The 18999-nt window shown below is 41.5% G+C and overlaps 1 protein-coding gene across 1 annotated transcript; it reads right to left on the bottom strand.

Annotated features, from left to right (window-relative positions):
- Positions 1–2747: 2747 nt before the first annotated feature.
- Positions 2748–18485, bottom strand: TMOD3 (tropomodulin 3 (ubiquitous); the record flags this gene model as incomplete). Its single annotated transcript, XM_010181997.1, has 8 exons — positions 2748–3163; positions 5848–5992; positions 6338–6481; positions 7838–7945; positions 9134–9264; positions 9780–9869; positions 10472–10594; positions 18329–18485. Coding segments are annotated over 8 exons (930 nt in total), but the record flags the coding sequence as incomplete, so codon positions are not given.
- Positions 18486–18999: the final 514 nt, after the last annotated feature.

Raw genomic sequence — 18999 nt, forward strand, 5'->3', positions numbered from 1 at the left:
TCCAACAGGAGAAAAAGAAATGAATTGACATAAACGCATGGGTGAACTTCAAGCGAGTCAGTGCAGTACTGAAAAACAAACAAACCAATCCCCAAACCACAAGAAGAATACAGTACTTTAATAATCCAAAACGTTTCCTGGTTTACAGTCTGACAGCATACAGTGCCGATACACTAAAACACTCAGTTCATGTTTCCTCCAGGGAAATTTAAATTGTACACTTGCTTGTTTGTAGCTTACAAACAATATAACCCGATGAGGCTATTTCTTTAAAAAACCCCAGTAAACAGGTAATTGCTTTGGAATATAGACTAGGTTTCCATGCTTAGCTTGGAACCAACAGAACCAACGTACGTGGTCATTTGACTTCTGCATTAAGCCTGAAAATGAATCAAGAAGAAAAACGTGTCATTTCTATCAGAAAAAAAAGACCTTGTGTTTATGGTAGCTGGTTATCAAAGTAATACCACTTATATATATGAGTATATAATGAAGTCATACACAAGATCTCCCTATACTCGACAGCATTACATCAGTGCTCGCTTTGCTTGTTGAGACCATTTCTGATTCCTGGCTACAGACTGAACTCCTTCATTTATTCCAAAAAGGATACACATTGCAGGCACAAAAATGATTGTTGTAACCGTTCCATGCACAGTGCCAAGTGTCTTGCAATAATTTGGAGGGCCAAACCACTCTGGTTGAAAGAAAACGAGTTTTCTGTGCCTGGTCTGCGAGATACCTGTCCTGAAAGTGCCAACAAGCAGTCAAGTATTTCGCTACTGTCTACAGAGCTAAACTAACGATGAAGGTCCATCTGTGACAGGACACCTGAGAGTTGCAGCTTAAAAGCCCCTGCCTTTGACTGGAGTATAAATCATTAAGCAGCTAAACTCGATTTAATAAAGTAAGGAAGGGATGTGGGCTATCATTGGCATAATCCAGCCTTTCATTTTTCTCCTTCGTTTTCAAGGAGGAGATAACTGCCTAATCTCGTTAGACAGTGATAAAATAAATCGTGATAGAATCACAGCACGTGAACAGATTTCCATGAACAAGCAGCCCTTCAACAAACGAAGGAAGACGTTACAGCCTGGGGTTTTTTTTGACACAAAACGACCATGGTGCCTAGCAAATAAGAAGTAACGTACGACTTCAGGCGCCTCGGCACGTGACGCGCTTTGGCTACGTTTATACAGCACTGCCTGCAAAAAGACACTTCACCTGTGACCGCGTGCGTGTAAGAACTCGCATTTAAAGACCTAAAAAGTTTTTGAAAATATACAAAAGCCAAAAGCAAAAGAAGCCTTTTTTGTTGCTAGCCAGATCGCTTCTAGTTGTATCGAAGTTATACTAAGTTACGGTCTTTGGTTTTAACAGAATTAATTCCAACTTGCTTTTCAGAGCACACATTTATTTAAAATTCTAATAAAAGGTCAATATTGAAATAGGGAAAAAAAAAAAAGTTCTTCCACAAGTATAAACCAGTTATGTACATCCTCACTGAAGGCACTATAGTTTAAAACCCTCTGTACAGTTGCAGTAAAATTCAAAGTCACCTCCGGAATAAAGTCTGTCTTTAAAGAACTAAAACAACACCCGCAGCAAATTACAACATGGGCACGGCGTCAGAGAGCTGCTCTGTTCATTTTTTTTTAGAGTATACACAACAGGATGCAAAAATCTCAGTCCAATGTGTTTTATATGCATGGGATGCTCACCAGATTATGATCCTTTGGTGAAAGCAGCTGTCAGTTGGACTCTGTTGCTACCAGTACAGCCCAGCAGTCCTTCAGAACATTTCTGTGAGCTGATGAGCTCATGGCCACACTGAGCGAATCAGTGCAGCCCACTCAAACCACACCAAGACCCTCCAGATTTTCCTAGAATTTCAAGTAGCCTACTGGGATTAGGTACAGAAGTTGAAGTGATTCTTGTTGCCTTATTAGCTTGCTTAGATACAGAACTTGAAATACTTTAATAATTACTAGATCATGCAGATCTGACACTGCATCTTGATTAACTTCTGCTTGTCTTATGTAGTGTTTCAACATCGATACATAAGTAGAACAGAAAAATCCTTTCTTAGAAGTGTTACTTCATTGCTTTATTAAAAAGATGGTAGATTTCCATGGAGTACCAATAGCTTAATGCAACAGCTTGAAAAAAAGGATTTTTTGTCCATTTGGCAGCAACTTAGGACACTGCTTTTACAGTTAAGGCTGCTGCTTCTGTACAGAATTATGTAGAATTTAATAAATGCATGTCCACTACTTCTAGAGAAATTGATACTTACGAATGTAGATAAGGATTTTTAAACAAAGAATATAAACTAAATAATGCTGACGAACTCATGAAGTTGGCCTAAAAACATATCCAGTTCAGGTACAGAGCAAGATACAGCTATGGGATGTTTTGAAAAAAACTTTAAGGATTTGGATGTAATAGAAAAGCTGTCCTTCTGCAAGGCTTCCACTTTTGTATTAGTCCCTCAGATCTCTCTGGAGAAGTCCTTAGCCAATTTATTTCTGTTTGGTTTAAAGGGCTGTCTTTAAACTTCACCACGGTATCAAAAACAAATCAAAAAACAAAGAATTACAAGTAAGATAGCTGTGAAAAATTTCTCATCAGTGCATATGAACAAGGCTGAACAGCTCTACACAATGAGCCCAGCTGTTGTGTGAAGAATCCCTTATCACTAATGCATTGTTTTCAAGAACATACACACCCCTCCACGTAAATAAGCAACCCCAGATTTTCTAACAAACATTTCAGTTGGGCCATTATCTGCCCAATGATCTTGAATGTCCCATTCTTTGACTGCAGACAATTACACCATTGATTTGCAATTACATTTTTTTGTAGAAAGCACAGCCGAAGTCTCGAAATACAAAAAAGTTCTTACAAAAATAATCAAAAACGATGGTACAGAGACTGCTGCAGCTACTGTGTCTCAATCTGAAAAAACGTGATGCGTGCCAGCAGATTATTACTATAGCTTTGCTTTAAAAGGAATGGAGTTTCCAGTCTTTTCCCTTCTAACCCAGGTAAATGCAGTCCGAAATTGCCAAAGCCCAAGGTAACGAGCCTTGATGATCCTCGAAATCTCCACACAACCTTGACAAGATGTCCTAGTTGTCTCCTTCAACCCTTCTCTTGCGAACTGCAACAAGAGGAAAAAAAAAAGGTTTACTATTTTATAACCCTAACTCCAGTTTATTTCCACAACATCAGCAGTTGAGGGAACTACACCAGTGGTTCTCTACTTTGCCACATGAAGTTTCAATAGCACAGCTCAAGGTAACCAACACTTGGTATTATCCATGATTTTAAGCGTATGCTGTAGTAGTGCTTCTTGTTTCATTCATGAACAGCTTCAAATACACGTGAGGAGAGACTTGTGGAAACGTCAACAGTTTTGTTTGGTAAGCAGATTTACCCAGGGCTTTTTTTGTTTACATTGCACTTCTCTAGTGGTAGAGAATGCGGCTTCAAAAGGAACAGCACAAGAGTTCCACGGGGTATCTAACACAATGTGTACATTCTGAAAAAAGCAGCCTCAAACATTCCACTTATTAATAAAAAAGTACTCGTGTGTCAGAAAATGCAAGAGCAACAAAATGTGCGAATCAAATCACTAAACTCACATGCTGTTTAAACTTAAGAATATGCAGGATTGACTGAATGACTGGAGAAGCATTCAGTATTTGTAGTACTTTAAATTTGTATTTTCTTCCCCCCCATCAAACTGTGTTTTCTCTGCAGACGCAGTAAATGAAGGTAAAGGTCTTAGAAACTATATAGGACATCTCCACTTTGTTTAAACAAGTGGAGCAAGCACATTTGTGTAAAAAGAAAGTGAATCTGTTCTTAAATCCACTAATTGGAATCCGTGTGGTTTTACAGGTATTTGCAATTTGACTTGATCTTCTTTACTTTCAGATCAAAATACCAGAGGGAAAGTTGTTTTGTTTTCTCTCCCTCTTCCTGTCTCAAGAAACGCTTTAGACACAGTCAGAGAAACAACCAGAATAAAATCACACTGGAATTTTACTCTTTACAACGCACCGCTCACTTTGAGAGTAGCCCATAGACTGATCTCCATGTGAATCCAAATGGTTTGAACTACACATACCTGCTTACATCAACTCACAAGAACAGACAGAAGTTTCCCACCTCAGACTTCTCCAGTCATGCAGTTAAAAGCAACACATACACAGTTCCAGACAAAGGAAAGGGAAGCAGCACACCACAGTGTCAAGAAGGGAGAAGGATGATGCAGATGACTGCTAGAGGATTGTTTTTTTCAGCAGAAACGTACTAAGACAGAGATGAGAGACTCTGAACATCTCCGTTTGCAGTGCTCGATACCCAGCTGGGTATTCAGGGTAGCCTGTCTCTGTAGCATCAAGGCTGGAGAGATGAAAAGGTATTGGCAGAAACTTTTACTCGCATACTCCAGACTAAGAAAGCAAAGAAAAAAAGGTGAGATATCAATAGAAGCATAGATTTCCAACAGTCAAACACTGAAATGAGGAATAGTGAAAAGAGAAACCTTAAAAGAAAAGAGAGAGACACCTGAAGCGTTTTGATGAGAAAATAACTGCTTTAGAACCTATTTGGGGAAATGGTTATGCAGTGTCTGAGTGCCTTTCTTCATTCTCTGTGCTCAGTTCTGTTACTCCTCCTGCATTTCTTTCTGAGCTGTTCTCCTCCACTTTAAACTTTACTCAGAGGGGAAGCAGATCTTTAAACCAAAGCCCAATTTCCTATGTCATGCCCTCCAATGTATTCCTGAACTGCTACTGCTGCTACTACTACCACCACCACCAAACTGCCTGGCCCATTTTCACACTGGTGAGACATGTCAACCTTACCACAAGGCATCTAAAGCCAAAGAGTTTAATTAAACGGAGTTTTAAAATGTATTTCTATTTAAATAGATGGACCACTTTCACAGAATCTCTCGGTTGGAAAAGCCCTCTGAGATCATCACGTCCAACCGTTCCTGTCTACCCCCTAAACCATATCCCTAAGTACCTCGTCTACCCGCTCTTTAAATACATCCAGGGATGGTGACTCCACCACCTCCCTGGGCAGCCTGGTCCAGCTTCTGACGACCCTCTCAGTAAAGAACTTCCTCCTTATCTCTGACCTGAACCTCCCTTGGCACAGCTTGGTGCCGTTTCCCCTTGTTCTATCCCCCATCACCTGGGAGAAGAGCCCAGCACCCACCTCTCCACAACCTCCCTTGAGGCAGTTGTAGGTGGCTAATGTAGATGAGCTCCAACAAAACTTGCTGCAGCAAATAAAGATGCTGCTGCTACCAGCGGCCTTTACAAGAGACAAGGAAGGTACTGTGCATGGACAGAGTCATAAGGGAAGAGATGACCCAGTCCTAGCCCCTGCACATGACAGGACGTTGGGTTTCCTTGCTCAAGCAATCCACATGGGGCTGGCTGTGCCAGCACTGGAGAGGGCATCCCGCACTATTAACTTCAGGTACTGCTTTTAAAGAAACCATGTATTTTATCTGAATAAAACCACACAATTAAAACTATTCTTTTCCCTCCCTTTGCCACAACTTAAGTGGAATTTGAATGTTCTTGTTCTAGACTGTGCTAAATGTCCTCAACTCGTACACCTGAACAACCTGCAACAAAATTAAAAGAGAGCATCGAGCAGCAACAGAAGGGTAGGCATAAAGCACAGGAGAAATCTGAAACTGATCTCCTCATATTTTGTTATCCTGGTCTTGTCAACAGAAAAGCAGAAAAACCAGACACCTTTACAACCTGTACCACACACACATTCATTTAACAGTCACTCTCCACTCACAGGTCTTACCCAAATCATTGTTTTTTGTGATAGCTGCAGCTGCCCTGGCTCGAGGTCCCTGTTGTGTGAAATGGTATCCAAATTTGAGGATCTTGGTGTTTTCTTCAAGCATCTTGGCAATTTCTACTTCTGCAACTGTGCCCAGCTGCTGCCTCTGTTAAAGTAAGAGGTACACAAAGACAACAGAGCTTATGTGTGTTCACACTAACAGAGATCAGAATAGTTTCACCTTATCAGTCGATGACACTTCACTTTGATTAATCTAAAAGGTCAGAAAAAATATGTTTGTGCACTTTAAAGCACAAGGAAGCACAGAAGTGCCCAGGAATCAACTTCAACTGGATGCTTCTGAGAATCCTAAGGACAATCATTTGTGAGGCTAAGCTATTTAAAAAGTAAAACATCTTGGAAAGTTTATCACAAGCTGCAGCTGCCTTCTAAAAATATTCAGTCAACTAGGACAGACTGATCTTAATTATGTTACCACCACCTAACTCACCTGATTATCAATTTTGATCTCTGTCAATGTTTCGTTGTCTTTCAGTGCATCAACCAGGGCCAAAATTCCAACTCCAGTGATGAAGTTTGATTCTATGTTTAAGCTTTTTAGTTTTGTGTTTACTCTCAGCATATCTGCAAGAGCCTTTGAATGCAAGAAAACATTATTAAAGTTATGAATTCTGCTACAGCACATCACAGGACACAATGATAACCATTTCCACTAGTTAAATCAGTGCAGCAAGCTCACAGAAGCATGGTGCAACTTTGCAAGGTTTCAGTTGTCATTTCAGACCGAAGCAAGCCTTCACCAGGCATTATCTATACACTCCCTTTAAAATAATATTTAGTCAAGAAAAGGCCTGTCTTTCTCCTGTTACAAACTAAAAAGCTACGCAGAATATAAATTGTCTGCAATTAGCATATTGGACCAGTTCCATTTTGCAGGCCTTCACAGCATACAATGAGAAATGCAAGTGAAGGCCAAAGAAAGGGCATTAGTCAACTGAAAGGAGAATTAGATACGGTTAATTTGTAAACAGGAAATCTGACTTTCAAAATGCTTGTGTCTACAGATTTGGTAGGAACAGGTAAACTTCAAAGCCCTAAGCACAGTACCAGCATGTAGCTAAAACCAGCCTCATGGAAATGGCATACACCTGATCTTACTTCTGAGAAAACAAGAAAGAATAAGGTAACTGCTGAGGTTTGCTGGCAAAAATCACAACCTTCAAGTGTTTTTTGAATCAAGTCACAATGCAAACAAAACCACACCCAAGAAAGCAAGCCTTTATACATACACCCCTTACACAACAAACCTTCTATTACTAATGTTTCAGCTCCACTGAAAATGAACTTTTTCATTGACCCAAACCAAAGATCTCAAATGTTCATTTGTCCATTTAATGAAGTCTTTCAAACCAGTTTTCTCATTTGAAATGAAAACAAACGCAAAGGACTGTCCTGGCAAAAGAGTCTGTGCTGGTTTTTTTATCTCTTAATTTTGCAAATAACTAAGGCACTGCTTTTGATTCAGCATAGGAAAAATAGGACCAGATGATAAATACTTAAGTTTCACTTGTGTCAAACGAGATGCCTTGACCAGTGTTATGCTTTACGTGCCAATGCTTTAAGCCAATCTTTGGTAGCAGAGAGATCAGAGAAACAGGTATTTTATTATACAGATTTCAACTCAAACTCCAGTTAGTTGAAAAAGATTACAAGCTATTTTTTAGTCCTCAAATGTATTTCTTCTAAAGTTAATTTTGAGTATGCTGTTGGCTTGTTGGAATGAACACCAGGAAACTAAAGAATACTGTGTATGAGATAGCTAGTAATCATTTGTCAACTCTGATTAAAAAAGGTTTATTACAGAAAACACTTTATAGTGTGACAGAATGTAATCATTTTCATCCCTAGATATTTAAATGGGATTCAATCCAATCCCTTACCATTGTCTTTGCAGCTTAACTTGCACCCCACCTAAGCATGTCATACTTACAACAGCAACGGGGTCGTTGCTTCGGGTGGCTGCAAGGCTGAAATTCTTCACATGCGTGTTGGTTTCTAAGGCTTTTGCAAATTCTTTCAGCGTTGGAATTGGTATGTTCTAGATTTAAAAATAGCATTTCACTCTCTGGAGATACACAATTTTATCCCCTCCCCCCCAACTCCTTCCATCATCTTATTCTCTTTACAGCAAAATGTACTAAAATATTGAGTACCACTGGTCTCCAGCAGTCTCACAGCAGAGGCCTACATGTGTAGCACAGCTGTACGTAAGACGCAATGGCTGCTGGAGTCTGCAACTCTATAAAAGTCATCTTTACTACGTTAATGCCATTGCCACAACAGAAGCGTTAAAAAAAAGTCTTTAGATGACCTGGAAACGTTACTGAGCAAAATTTCCATGAACAGAGCATTCTGCTAACAACATCAAATTAACCTCCCACAAATATAAAAAGATTTAGAGTGTTAGACTGGTGACACAATGAGCATTTCATTTTCTGTGTTCTGTTAAGAATAATTCCAGAATTTGCCAATTTATAGTTGGGGAATTTTTACAGCGTGGTAGCAACCAAGTTTAAAAGGAACAATTACAGATAATTAATTAGGCTAGCAAATTTCTGAGTTTATGGGATCAGATATTTTGTTCCGTTGCCTTTTTAGGCGTTTACCTTGGCTAGCGTTTCTCTACTGTACAATATTCTTAAATCACGGATTTTGTCTTCTTCCTTTAGTAAGGGCAGCAAGTGGCCTGGGCTGCTAGCGAGGCTGCAGCTTGCAGCCTGTCACTGCTGTCTGCACTGGAAGTCAGGACTGCTACAGTTCTGTTTTCTTTCAAGCAAATACACAAAAGCTTCAGTTGTCTTTAAAAACAGAACTGTTACACTCCTAAGCAGAAGCTGCCCTAACTGCTGACAGCTCTTTTGTACAAGAATCAGAAGGATGTCAGGTACAAATATCACTTTGTTTGCAATAGCAGCAGCAGAGCACATCGCTTCCTCAAGGACAAAGGATTCAAAGCAGCTCTGAACTGCTGCAACTGTCACCGACTTGGCAGCAACAGCAGCCTGGGCTGGCAGTAAGAAAACCTAAGACTTTTTAAATACACATTTGGCAAAAGAAACCAAGATGGCTTATTGGTTTAGCTCCAGGTTTCTGAGCTTACACACACTGCAACGTTTAGCTGCTGTACTTCGAATAAGCCTATCATGCTCTCTTACAGAGTTTTACGGCTTGAAGTGTCTTCTACTGAGAAAAAGCAGCATATTTACTGCAGACTTCAGGCAACTACCTTAATGTTGTTTAGATTCACTTCAACAAGACGAGAATCGTTATCTTTAATCCTTTGCAGAGTCTCCTCCACATTTGTGGGATTTGGTGGTTCATCAAAAACAGGCAGCATTTTTTCCCCTTTGACTATATCTGAAAAGTAAAACATTTGATTGTATTAACTGTGAATAAATGATACACATACTAAATTTTTACTGTATTTAAAGGTACTTTCATCAGCCTTTAAATGTCTCCCCCACCTCAAAGCATACCATCCTCTCCTGACCATATCTTCATAAAGTTCAATTCTTTTCCAAAGCTCCTCACAGCCTTTCTGCTTTCTTGCCCACCAGCTTTTTTCTCAGAAAGCACACAGGAGTTGAATTACAAACACAAACCCATGAAACCTCAAAACTAACAGACATAAAAGCACATGCCTGCCTACTCTTACCCCCCTACAAGTGGATTAATGGCAGAATAGATTCTAGCATACAAAGGTATCTTTTAATTCCACTCTTGCCAGGACTCAATCAGCCATGTTACAGACATGCACGTTCCCAATTCAAGACTGAACAGTCTATGAAGAATGCAACAGAAGGAAGTTAATGCTACAGTAACTGTGTACAGTACAAAGAACTCATTTATCTGGCACTTGCGTGCACACTTACTGGAGAAGCTGTCTTTGTCAATCCCATTACTGCTTCCTACTACATCACAGAACTGATTGTTTGTTATCAAGTTGGACATTCCCAGTATAGCTGTAAAAAGAAAAAAGCAGCAAAAAACCAATTTTACTGGTCCTGAATAATTCAGCTCAGGCACAGAGTCCCTTTAAATAACAACAACTGTTTGTAAAACACCGAGTTCCCAGTACAATAAGCCACTCAGTCTCCTAATAATGTAATGAAAAGTAGAAAAAAACTTAATTATAGACTTTTTAGTTCGCTTTTACATCTTAGAAAGATTTGACCTCGCCACGTTCAAGCATCAGAGTTAAAAGTGCAGTGCAGTCACAAAATTATTGACTGATGCTTTAGGAACGCGGGCACATAGCAACACATTCTTACACGCAAGGAAAAGTAGTGGTGTACACAACAAAAACCAGCCAGTCTGAGGAACGAACGTAAAGGGTTTGAGTTTGAAAATCAGGTATCTTATGCAGGTCAAAATGATTTATCTTGCTATTAATTATCACAAATCAAAGATGATCCGCTTCAACCAAACTGGCATATAACATTATCTAGTTTGTAGCACAACTACAACTTCCCATAGTCACATTTCAGATAACAAATACCACGTTAATTACAGCTCTTTCTTGTCTAAATACACAGCAGCCCATTCATACTTCAGAAAAACTAACCTGCAAGGTCACCTAGTTCTGTGTCTGTGGCACTGGTCAAGGCTTCCTCCAGTTCTGGATCCAGAGAGAATTTTTCTTCTGTATAAGACTGTACAGGCTTTTGCTTGGGGATAAATATTTTCCCTGGAATACAGAAAACAAAAAGTCGGATCACACAGAATCCCAGAATGTGAGGAGTTGGAAGGGACCTGGAAAGCTCCTCCAGTGCAGCACATCCCAATCACACCATGACAACCCACCATGCACCAGAATCACACCAGCTGGGCAGAAGCCAGCAGCTTAAGATACAGTTTTCCTTGTGCTGCATACAAGTGTATCTTGTTACATGCTTGGACTAAGTTCAGCATTTTTAAATACAAGATGCTTTATAGCGATATTTCGGTTTTATTTTTGGGAAATCCTGACAAAGGGAGATTTTGGTTTTACCACTTGTGGGAAGCAACGCCTGAAGTCAGCCCCTGTGTCCCAGAGCAGACGTGGGCGTAACAAAACCCATCCACCTTTTCTCTCTCCAAATTCCCATCCTAAATTAAAAAGTCAACGAACCACAAACTATCATAAAGGAACTTCACACATTACCACTGGCCCAGATTACACAGGAGGAGATCAGGTTTTCCTCTGATAACACAGTCTGATCACAGAATCACAGAATCGCTCGGTTGGAAAAGCTCTCTGAGATCATCATGTCCAACTGTTCCTGTCTACCCCCTAAACCATATCCTTAAGTACCTCATCTACCCGCTCTTTAAACACATCCAGGGATGGTGACTCCCCCACCTCCCTGGGCAGCCTGTTCCAGCTTCTGACGACCCTCTCAGTAAAGAACTTCCTCCTTAGCTCTAACCTGAACCTCCCTTGGCACAGCTTGGTGCTGTTTCCCCTTGTTCTATCCCCCATCACCTGGGAGAAGAGACCAGCACCCACCTCTCTACAAGCTCCCTTGAGGCAGTTGTAGGTGGTGATGAGGTCTCCCCTCAGCCTTCTCTTCTCCAGGCTAAACAAGCCCAGTTCCCTCAGCCGCTCCTCATCAGGCTTGTTCTCCAGAGCCCTCACCATCCTTGTGGCTCTTCTCTGAACACGCTCCAGAATCTCAACATCCTTCTTATAGTGAGGGGCCCAGAACTGAACACAGCACTCGAGGTGCAACCTCACCAGTGCCAAGCACAGATGACCAAGATCTGTTGCTAGCAACACGGTATTTTTGTTCCCGGGTTGCTATCTCTTTGGAAAGTTGTATAAATGGTCATTGCCCATATTTAGAAGCAGAAAATAAATCTCTTTATGTAACTGTACTGACTACAAACAGTAGCTGGAAGCAGCTGACATGCGTCACCACCCACACCTCCGCTCTGATGGACAGCGCAGAAGAAACTGTGCTGGTGGTGACTCAGGATGAACAAACAGCCTTCATAAATTGAAGGCTCAGGTAGTAAACGTTTAACATTAGCTTGATGTAATTGACACAGTGCATTTCTACTCCCATTTCATTTTACCAGCATCACCTGCTGGGGAGAGAATATCTTTCACCTTACATAGTAATTTTCAGAAGAGAGATGAGAGTGTTTGATGAGGTTTCCATTGATCCATGAAACACCCTGCAGAGCAGACACCTGATCTAAAGCCTTTCACGAGCTGTGTTTGCACTGTTTTCCCTCAGTAGTACAGACTGGGGAACAAGTGAGGATTTCAGAGCACAAGGAAAGTTCAGGTCATCCTATTTGCAGCATCAGCATGGCCGGCAACGAGTGGGAGAAGGAAACTGATCTTAATTAGAGACAACTTTGCAAAAATGCATTCCAGCTGACATCAGCCTCCTGTCTGGTTCAGTACCCACAGGAAAAAAACTACTTTTCCCGATGTTACTTGAAGTCATTTTTAAATTCATAAGTTAGAAACTTCTGGTTCTAGATATTTGCTTCCTAAGAGTAAGACTAAATTTATCCATACGTGCCTGGCTCTTAAGGTAACCTAAAAAGAAGTACATTGAGATTTTATTGGAGTAAAAATGTTAAAAGCCACTCCCATCCAGAAATGCTCATCGCAGTGAACTCCAGTCACATCAACGGGGCCAGGAGCAGTTTTTATTATAAAACAGCTCACACCCTTATGTCTATAATCTCTCTTGTGCTGACTTCATCTCCTCCTAGCCCAGAGTTCAGAGGTGCACGATGCACATACAAAGGCAGGTCCTTCCCCACTCCCCACGTCTAGTAAGGAACTTCAATCAAAGATTAGATCTCAGTGTCTCTGGGGACAAGGATTTAACTCCAAGACAGCTGGCAGGTCTCTTCCTATCTTAGTCATGTAAGCTTAAAAAAAACCCCAACGCTGCACATCTGTGCAGCCCATGAGATGAGCAGCTCTTTCTTGGCTCTCAAGCGGAGTGTTTCTACATAGCAGGGATCTGATCACATGAAGGAACATGACATCCTCCTCTTCAGCCAACAAGGATATGCAAAGATGAAGCAATACAACAAGAGGAGGCAAATTTCAGAGATGTTCACGTATTTTCTGTAATAATTATAACTCCAGGTCTTCTATGCCTTAAGCTAAGGTGTCAAATGATGCCCAGGATGAATTCACAGCCTCCCTTTGCTACAGAATGAACTTTCAGTTCCAAGCTCCACACAAAAGCACTGCTCAAAAGGCAGGAACGAAGGATGATGTCTGATGAAGCAGCTGAGACGTTTCATGCACAGACTCAACAGTATCTATGGCGGGACTGAAAATCTCTCAGAAATCAGGTCTGTTCACGTTGCTGGTACTCACACACGTCCCTCAGTCCTACCCCCACGCTAGCAGGCAGCCAGTGGCCATGACTTGCAGATCAGGAGAAAGTCTGGAAGTCACTTTGCAATAAGGAATCAAGTGTCACCTGAGGACAACAGAATCATCAGTGACTTCATCAGGAGCAAGCCACATCTGATGTATTCCATACATCTTATGTTCCCTAAAGCATCATCAATCCAGAAATTCAGATAATCCACAATTCATCAACCTCCAGTTCTTGCCGTGTGACAGACTTGTAAGCACAATTTAATACTATTTTTTTTAAAATTCAATTTACAAGTGACCTCCTCAGTGTCTTGCTGCAGTCTTGCTATTCGTTATCTGATTACAGAGCACATAGCAGTGAGTTAGAAAACTGTTGGACATTAAGGCTGGAGTATCACAGGTTGTTTTGTTCCAGTGATCTTTTGTGGTGAATGTCAAACAAGAAGTTTTCTCCAAAGCTGCTATAGGGTATTGCCTTCATTTACAGCACGTAACACACTCCTTTTAAAGACTGGTGACTGAAAGGCAAACGGAGAACACAGCACCCCAAATTCTGCTGCAAGAGAAGTGAACGGTGATCTGCAGCAACAACTGAGCAGGGCAGCACCGGGAGAGCCGGTGACTACAGTTTCAGCTTAACAATATTTTCTGGGTGGTAAAGCAGGGGAAAAAAAATAAAAGCAAACAGAGCAACCCAACATTAAAGCAGAAGTTACATGAAATGCAAATCTGCACAGAGAAAACAGATCCCAGCAGGAACGCAGAGGAGAGTTGGAAGAGAAAGCCACAGGAGAGTGCAAAGGCGAGAAATGCAAACCTTAGTTCACATCGTATTTTCCTACCGCCTTGCACTGTACAGCACAAAGTACATCTCTGATGTTAGATACGTTTATCTCAGGGGCAGTAATTCTCATCTTTCGCTGTCCCAAGAGAAACGAGGGGCATTGGTCAGATGTGTGGAACACACGGGAGGGCAACCGACTGCAGCGCTGAAGCCTCCACTCCCTGGTGAGATGAGAGATCCTTCTCCTCACAGCACGCTTGTAAAACCTTTACGATGGACTGAGACAAAGCTAGTTTTGTTGAAGTTATTACCACATCGCCCTCATGAATCACTCGAACAATTGGTTACTGTGTGGTTCAACACTTAATTGGAACAGAATGTGACTTAAGTCATTAAATCATGTTTAAAAACAAAGTATGTTTTTAAGGATGCTTTGAGGAACAAAACCAGGCACTGAAAAAATGCCATAGAATATAGTTAAGGGATTGTTAAGCTTCACATTTCTTTAGCACTGTTCATCTCACTACATCAGGTTTCAGCTCTTCCACATTTCATAGCCTACAGCAAAAAAATGTTCCAAAGGTTTGGAGAAATCATGTCATCTATCAGTGAAAGAGATGCAACACTGTTTTAATAACATGTTACCCCAAAATGAGGTACCTAAGACAACGGGGAGAGAGGATTTTCCTTTACACTGCAGTAGGGAAACAAGGTTACCAGAACCAGTAGCAAGCCAGGATGTTCAGAATTAATCCAGGGTAAGCTGCTTTGACAAACCTGCAGGTCAAATCACCACACAGGACATCAGTTCTACTGAAACAGGAAAGAGGAGGATAGATTTTACTCTTCTTCCTCCATCAAATGAATAATTAGACCAAGTTAGAGCAATGAGACCAGTTAGGCACGCAGAAATATTTTAGCAAAGCCTGACCCACAAAAAACAAACCAGCTGCAACTCCAATCCATCTCTCTCCTCCCAAGACCTCTAGAGCTGAAGGTTACAATTGTCAATTTTCTTCTGAATTAACAAAATAATCAAGCAAGATTTTCACCTACCTCTATTCCACAATTTGTTAGCATTTCTCTGTTATACACTTATCCAGCCAAACCAAATAATTATAATATATTACAGTTGTTTGGCTGTTTTTTTTAACATTAAAGAATAGCACATTAGGATAAGAGCTTCCTCGAGATACAAAAGCATCCTACACAAGTTCTACTTCACTCCCTTTCCAAGTTTTACATGTAGATAAAGGTCATGAATTCTTGATTTTAAAAACTAAGTTACATAGGTTTGCCATTTTTTTATAAAACGGCTACAAACAGAGCAGCAAGTCAGAGCTGAACCATAGCAGTTCCATGAGGAGAAAAAGTTATCCCTCACCTACTACAAAAATCACAGAATGTGAGGAGTTGGCAGGGCCCTGGAAAGCTCCCCCAGTGCAACCCCTGCCACAGCAGGATCACCAGAGCAGTCACACAGGAACACGGCCAGGGCTTTGGGTGTCTGCACAGAAGGAGACTCCACAACCTCTCTGGGCAGCCTGGGCCATGCTCCAGAACCCTCACACTCACAAAGTTTGGCCTCATCTTCAGCTTGAACCTCCTGTGCTCCAGCTTGGGACCATTGCCCCTTGTCCTGGCATTGGCCATCCCAGAGCAGAGCCTGGCTCCTTCCTCCTGACACTGCCCTTTCCCAATGGATCCCCAGGAATGAGGGCACCCCTCAGTCTCCTCTGCTCCAAGCTCAAGAGACCCAGCTCCCTCAGCCGCTCCTCAGCAGGAGATGCTCCACTCCCTCCATCACTTTGTGGCCCTGCTGGACTCTTTCAAGCAGTTCCTGTCCTTCTGGAGCTGAGGGCCCAGCACTGGACACAAGATTGCAGCTGTGGTGTGAGCAGGGCAGAGCAGAGGGGCAGGAGAACCTCTCTGCCCTACAACCACCCCTTCTCATCCAGCCCAGGATGGCGTTGGCCTTCTTGGCTCAAGGGCACATTGCTGGCTTAGCCTTCTTGCCTCCTCCTGCCCATTTAACAGAGCATGAATTTCCACCCAGAACATTTTTTGTTTTAATGGAAGTAAACTACGATTAATTTTTTATATTATTTTATCTTCTTCTATGGTACTAAAATAAATGGTAGATAAAATTATTAAATAGCAACTCTTTTTTTCTTTAAAGCGATACAGGAAATTTTACTAACTAATGAACATTTTTTGTTTTAATGAAAGTAAACTACCATTAATTTTTTATATTATTTTCTCTTCTTCTGTGGTACTAAAATAAATGGTAGATAAAATTGTTAAATAGCAACTCTTTTTTTTTTAAAGCGATACAGGAAATTTTACTAACTAAACTGGTATGACATATTGCAACATCTAGACAGATTGCTATTTAGCAATACTTTATTACATAAAGGAAATGACATTTGACCTCTCCTAACCAAGATCTGCGTTACAGCTGGACCCTTCTGGTCTTCTGCACGATTCTCACTGATTTTATCTACCCAAACAAATAGTTTTGCTGGGTGCACGTATACGTAAGATGACTTTAAAGAACCACCAATCTGGATGAAGCACGAGTATTCAGCAGAAAAAGAAGTCCTAACTAGAGCAAATCCTCCATGCCCCAGCCTCACATCCTGAAGGAGTGGGGTACAAGCAGGCCAGGCTGCAAGGGATTCCCCAAACCAGCCACGAGGGCTGAATATGCTTGAACTCAACCATGCTAAACCACGAGGCTGTCTCCAACATCAACTAGCAAATATGCTGGGCAAAAAGCAGAACAAGGCAGGAAGCAGCAGCAGAACAGAGGATCAACAGGTACCTGGCAGCAGCAGAGGGTACTGCTGCTATGGGTACCTTTGACTGCCTTCTACATTCAATTCACTGCGTTATCCTTAGCTCTGTGTCTCTTACAGATTCAGGCAGCAAACTCCTGTTCTCCTGTCAGCAAAGGAGCATCACAGTTATCATCTCTCAGCAAAAGTGGTGTTAAAACACACAAATAAGGCAAAACACAGTGTATTAAGGAAGCAGGACATCATATTACAAAGTCACAATCTGTCTATTACTTTAAGGAAAACAAAAAGACAGACCAACATTGCCAAGTCACAGCTATCCTGGTACAGGCAGAGACAATGCAAAGATGCCCAAATTTTCACCAAATATCCACCACAGTCACAATCATATACACAAACTCAGCAGACGAATGAAGGCTCAAGCCTGAAACAAGCAATGCTTCAGAATTAAGTAGAATTCAAGGGTTTCAAACCCTTAAGAAGGGAGAAGCCTGTTCATCTTGGACACTTGGAATACAACTTAATAAACAGTTCACCCAAGTCTTACTGCAGCTGATCTGCCCTGCTGCTGGGGAATGTTCAGACACGCTGGGATTCACAAGCAGTACACAAACAAGGTGGTTTCAGCTAAAAGTATCCTCCTATGCACATGTGCCCAGCACAGGACTGGGAGGTTTTGTCCCTAGCAATAGTGCTTTGTGAGGCACAGCAAATTGGAGAACTCTTGTTTCGGAGGGGGGAAAAAAACCCACTTATTCTTACAATATTTAAGATGTACAGTCTTTCTTAGTTTTCTTCTGAAAGGGAAAATGCTTCCTATCACGTCAATGGGAAGACTAGATCCAAAACAAAGATTTAAACTCCCAGGCTATAATAATGTTTCCGCTCACTGGGTCAACATTTCCATGATTTTTAGACCACAAACCACTGTCAGATTTCAAAGCCTCTTGCCACGTTAACTATGTAATTAGTTGGTAATAACCATGCAATCTTATTAAACCTCTCAGTAAGGATACTAGAAACACACACCACTTGCCTGGCCTTGTCAGCCTGCAGTGTCTTTGAACACCACTGATTATCTACAACATCATCATTCTACTGCTATTTTTTAAATTCAAAGCAGTGTTACAAATGCTACTGTCTGTACTCAGCACCACAAGGCATACGCCACAGGCACGATGGCAGCACTTGTTATTACTGACACAAATCAGGGGTAGCTCTAACTTCGAGGATACCATCCCCAGCAGAACTTTGCAATCTCTGATAAAATCTTCGAGTCTTATTTCCTTCCTGTGCTACACGCAAACAGCACGCCAGCCCCAGTGCCACAAAACGCCTGAGCAGGCAGCATCCCGTCTCTGCACAGCAGCACTCATTTGGAAACGCCACGAGTTAAAACCATTAGAGCTGCCAGTGCTTCAGGAAACTTTGTTCACAGTAGTTCTGGCTGGTCCACGTCAGAGATCTCATAACCCCCTACACCGGAAAGGGTGGCGTTACCTTTCTTTTCTCTGGTAAAAGGCACATAGTCTTCCCTGTCCTTGTGCTCAAGAGCCTGCTTCTCCAAATACGCGAGGAGCCGTTCCCTGTCAAAGGGACCCGAAGCCTTTTTAGCAGTCTGGTCTTTCTGCCGGAAGCCTGCGGGCAGAAGCGCGTTCTGCAAAACAAAAGGGAGCAAACAAGAACAGCTTCAAAAGTCCGCGTGAACACCAGGTTAGTTCCATTTCACTCTTCCTTCTCCCTCTCCCCAAGGTTCAAACCCAATACATCATCCTTTTTAGGCACTCTTTCATTCCTTGCCAACTTCCTTTTTCTTTTTTTTTTTTGCTATCATCAACAGATTTCAGCTAAACAAACACAAAAGACCCCAAACCAGAAAAAAGGTGGGTACCAGCATGGAAAGAACAGAACAAACAGAAACTCAGACAACCAATCACTTTTGCCAGTTCTCTGTTAATACGTCTATAAAGCCAAAGCCAATTAAAATAGGAATAATATCTTGCAGTGCAGCAAAACAGGTGATCATGATACTGTTCTAAGTGATCCCGCAACATCAAGCTTAAACTGGTCCTATTAAAGCAAGAACAGAGAATCAGGAGGTGAAAACACAAGTCTTGGACTCTAAAATCAGCTGCAGTATCAGGAGAGGATGTAACTCAGCTCTAATATAT

This window comes from Mesitornis unicolor, unplaced genomic scaffold, assembly GCF_000695765.1.
Source record: "Mesitornis unicolor isolate BGI_N332 unplaced genomic scaffold, ASM69576v1 scaffold23983, whole genome shotgun sequence".
Lineage (NCBI taxonomy): Eukaryota > Metazoa > Chordata > Aves > Mesitornithiformes > Mesitornithidae > Mesitornis > Mesitornis unicolor.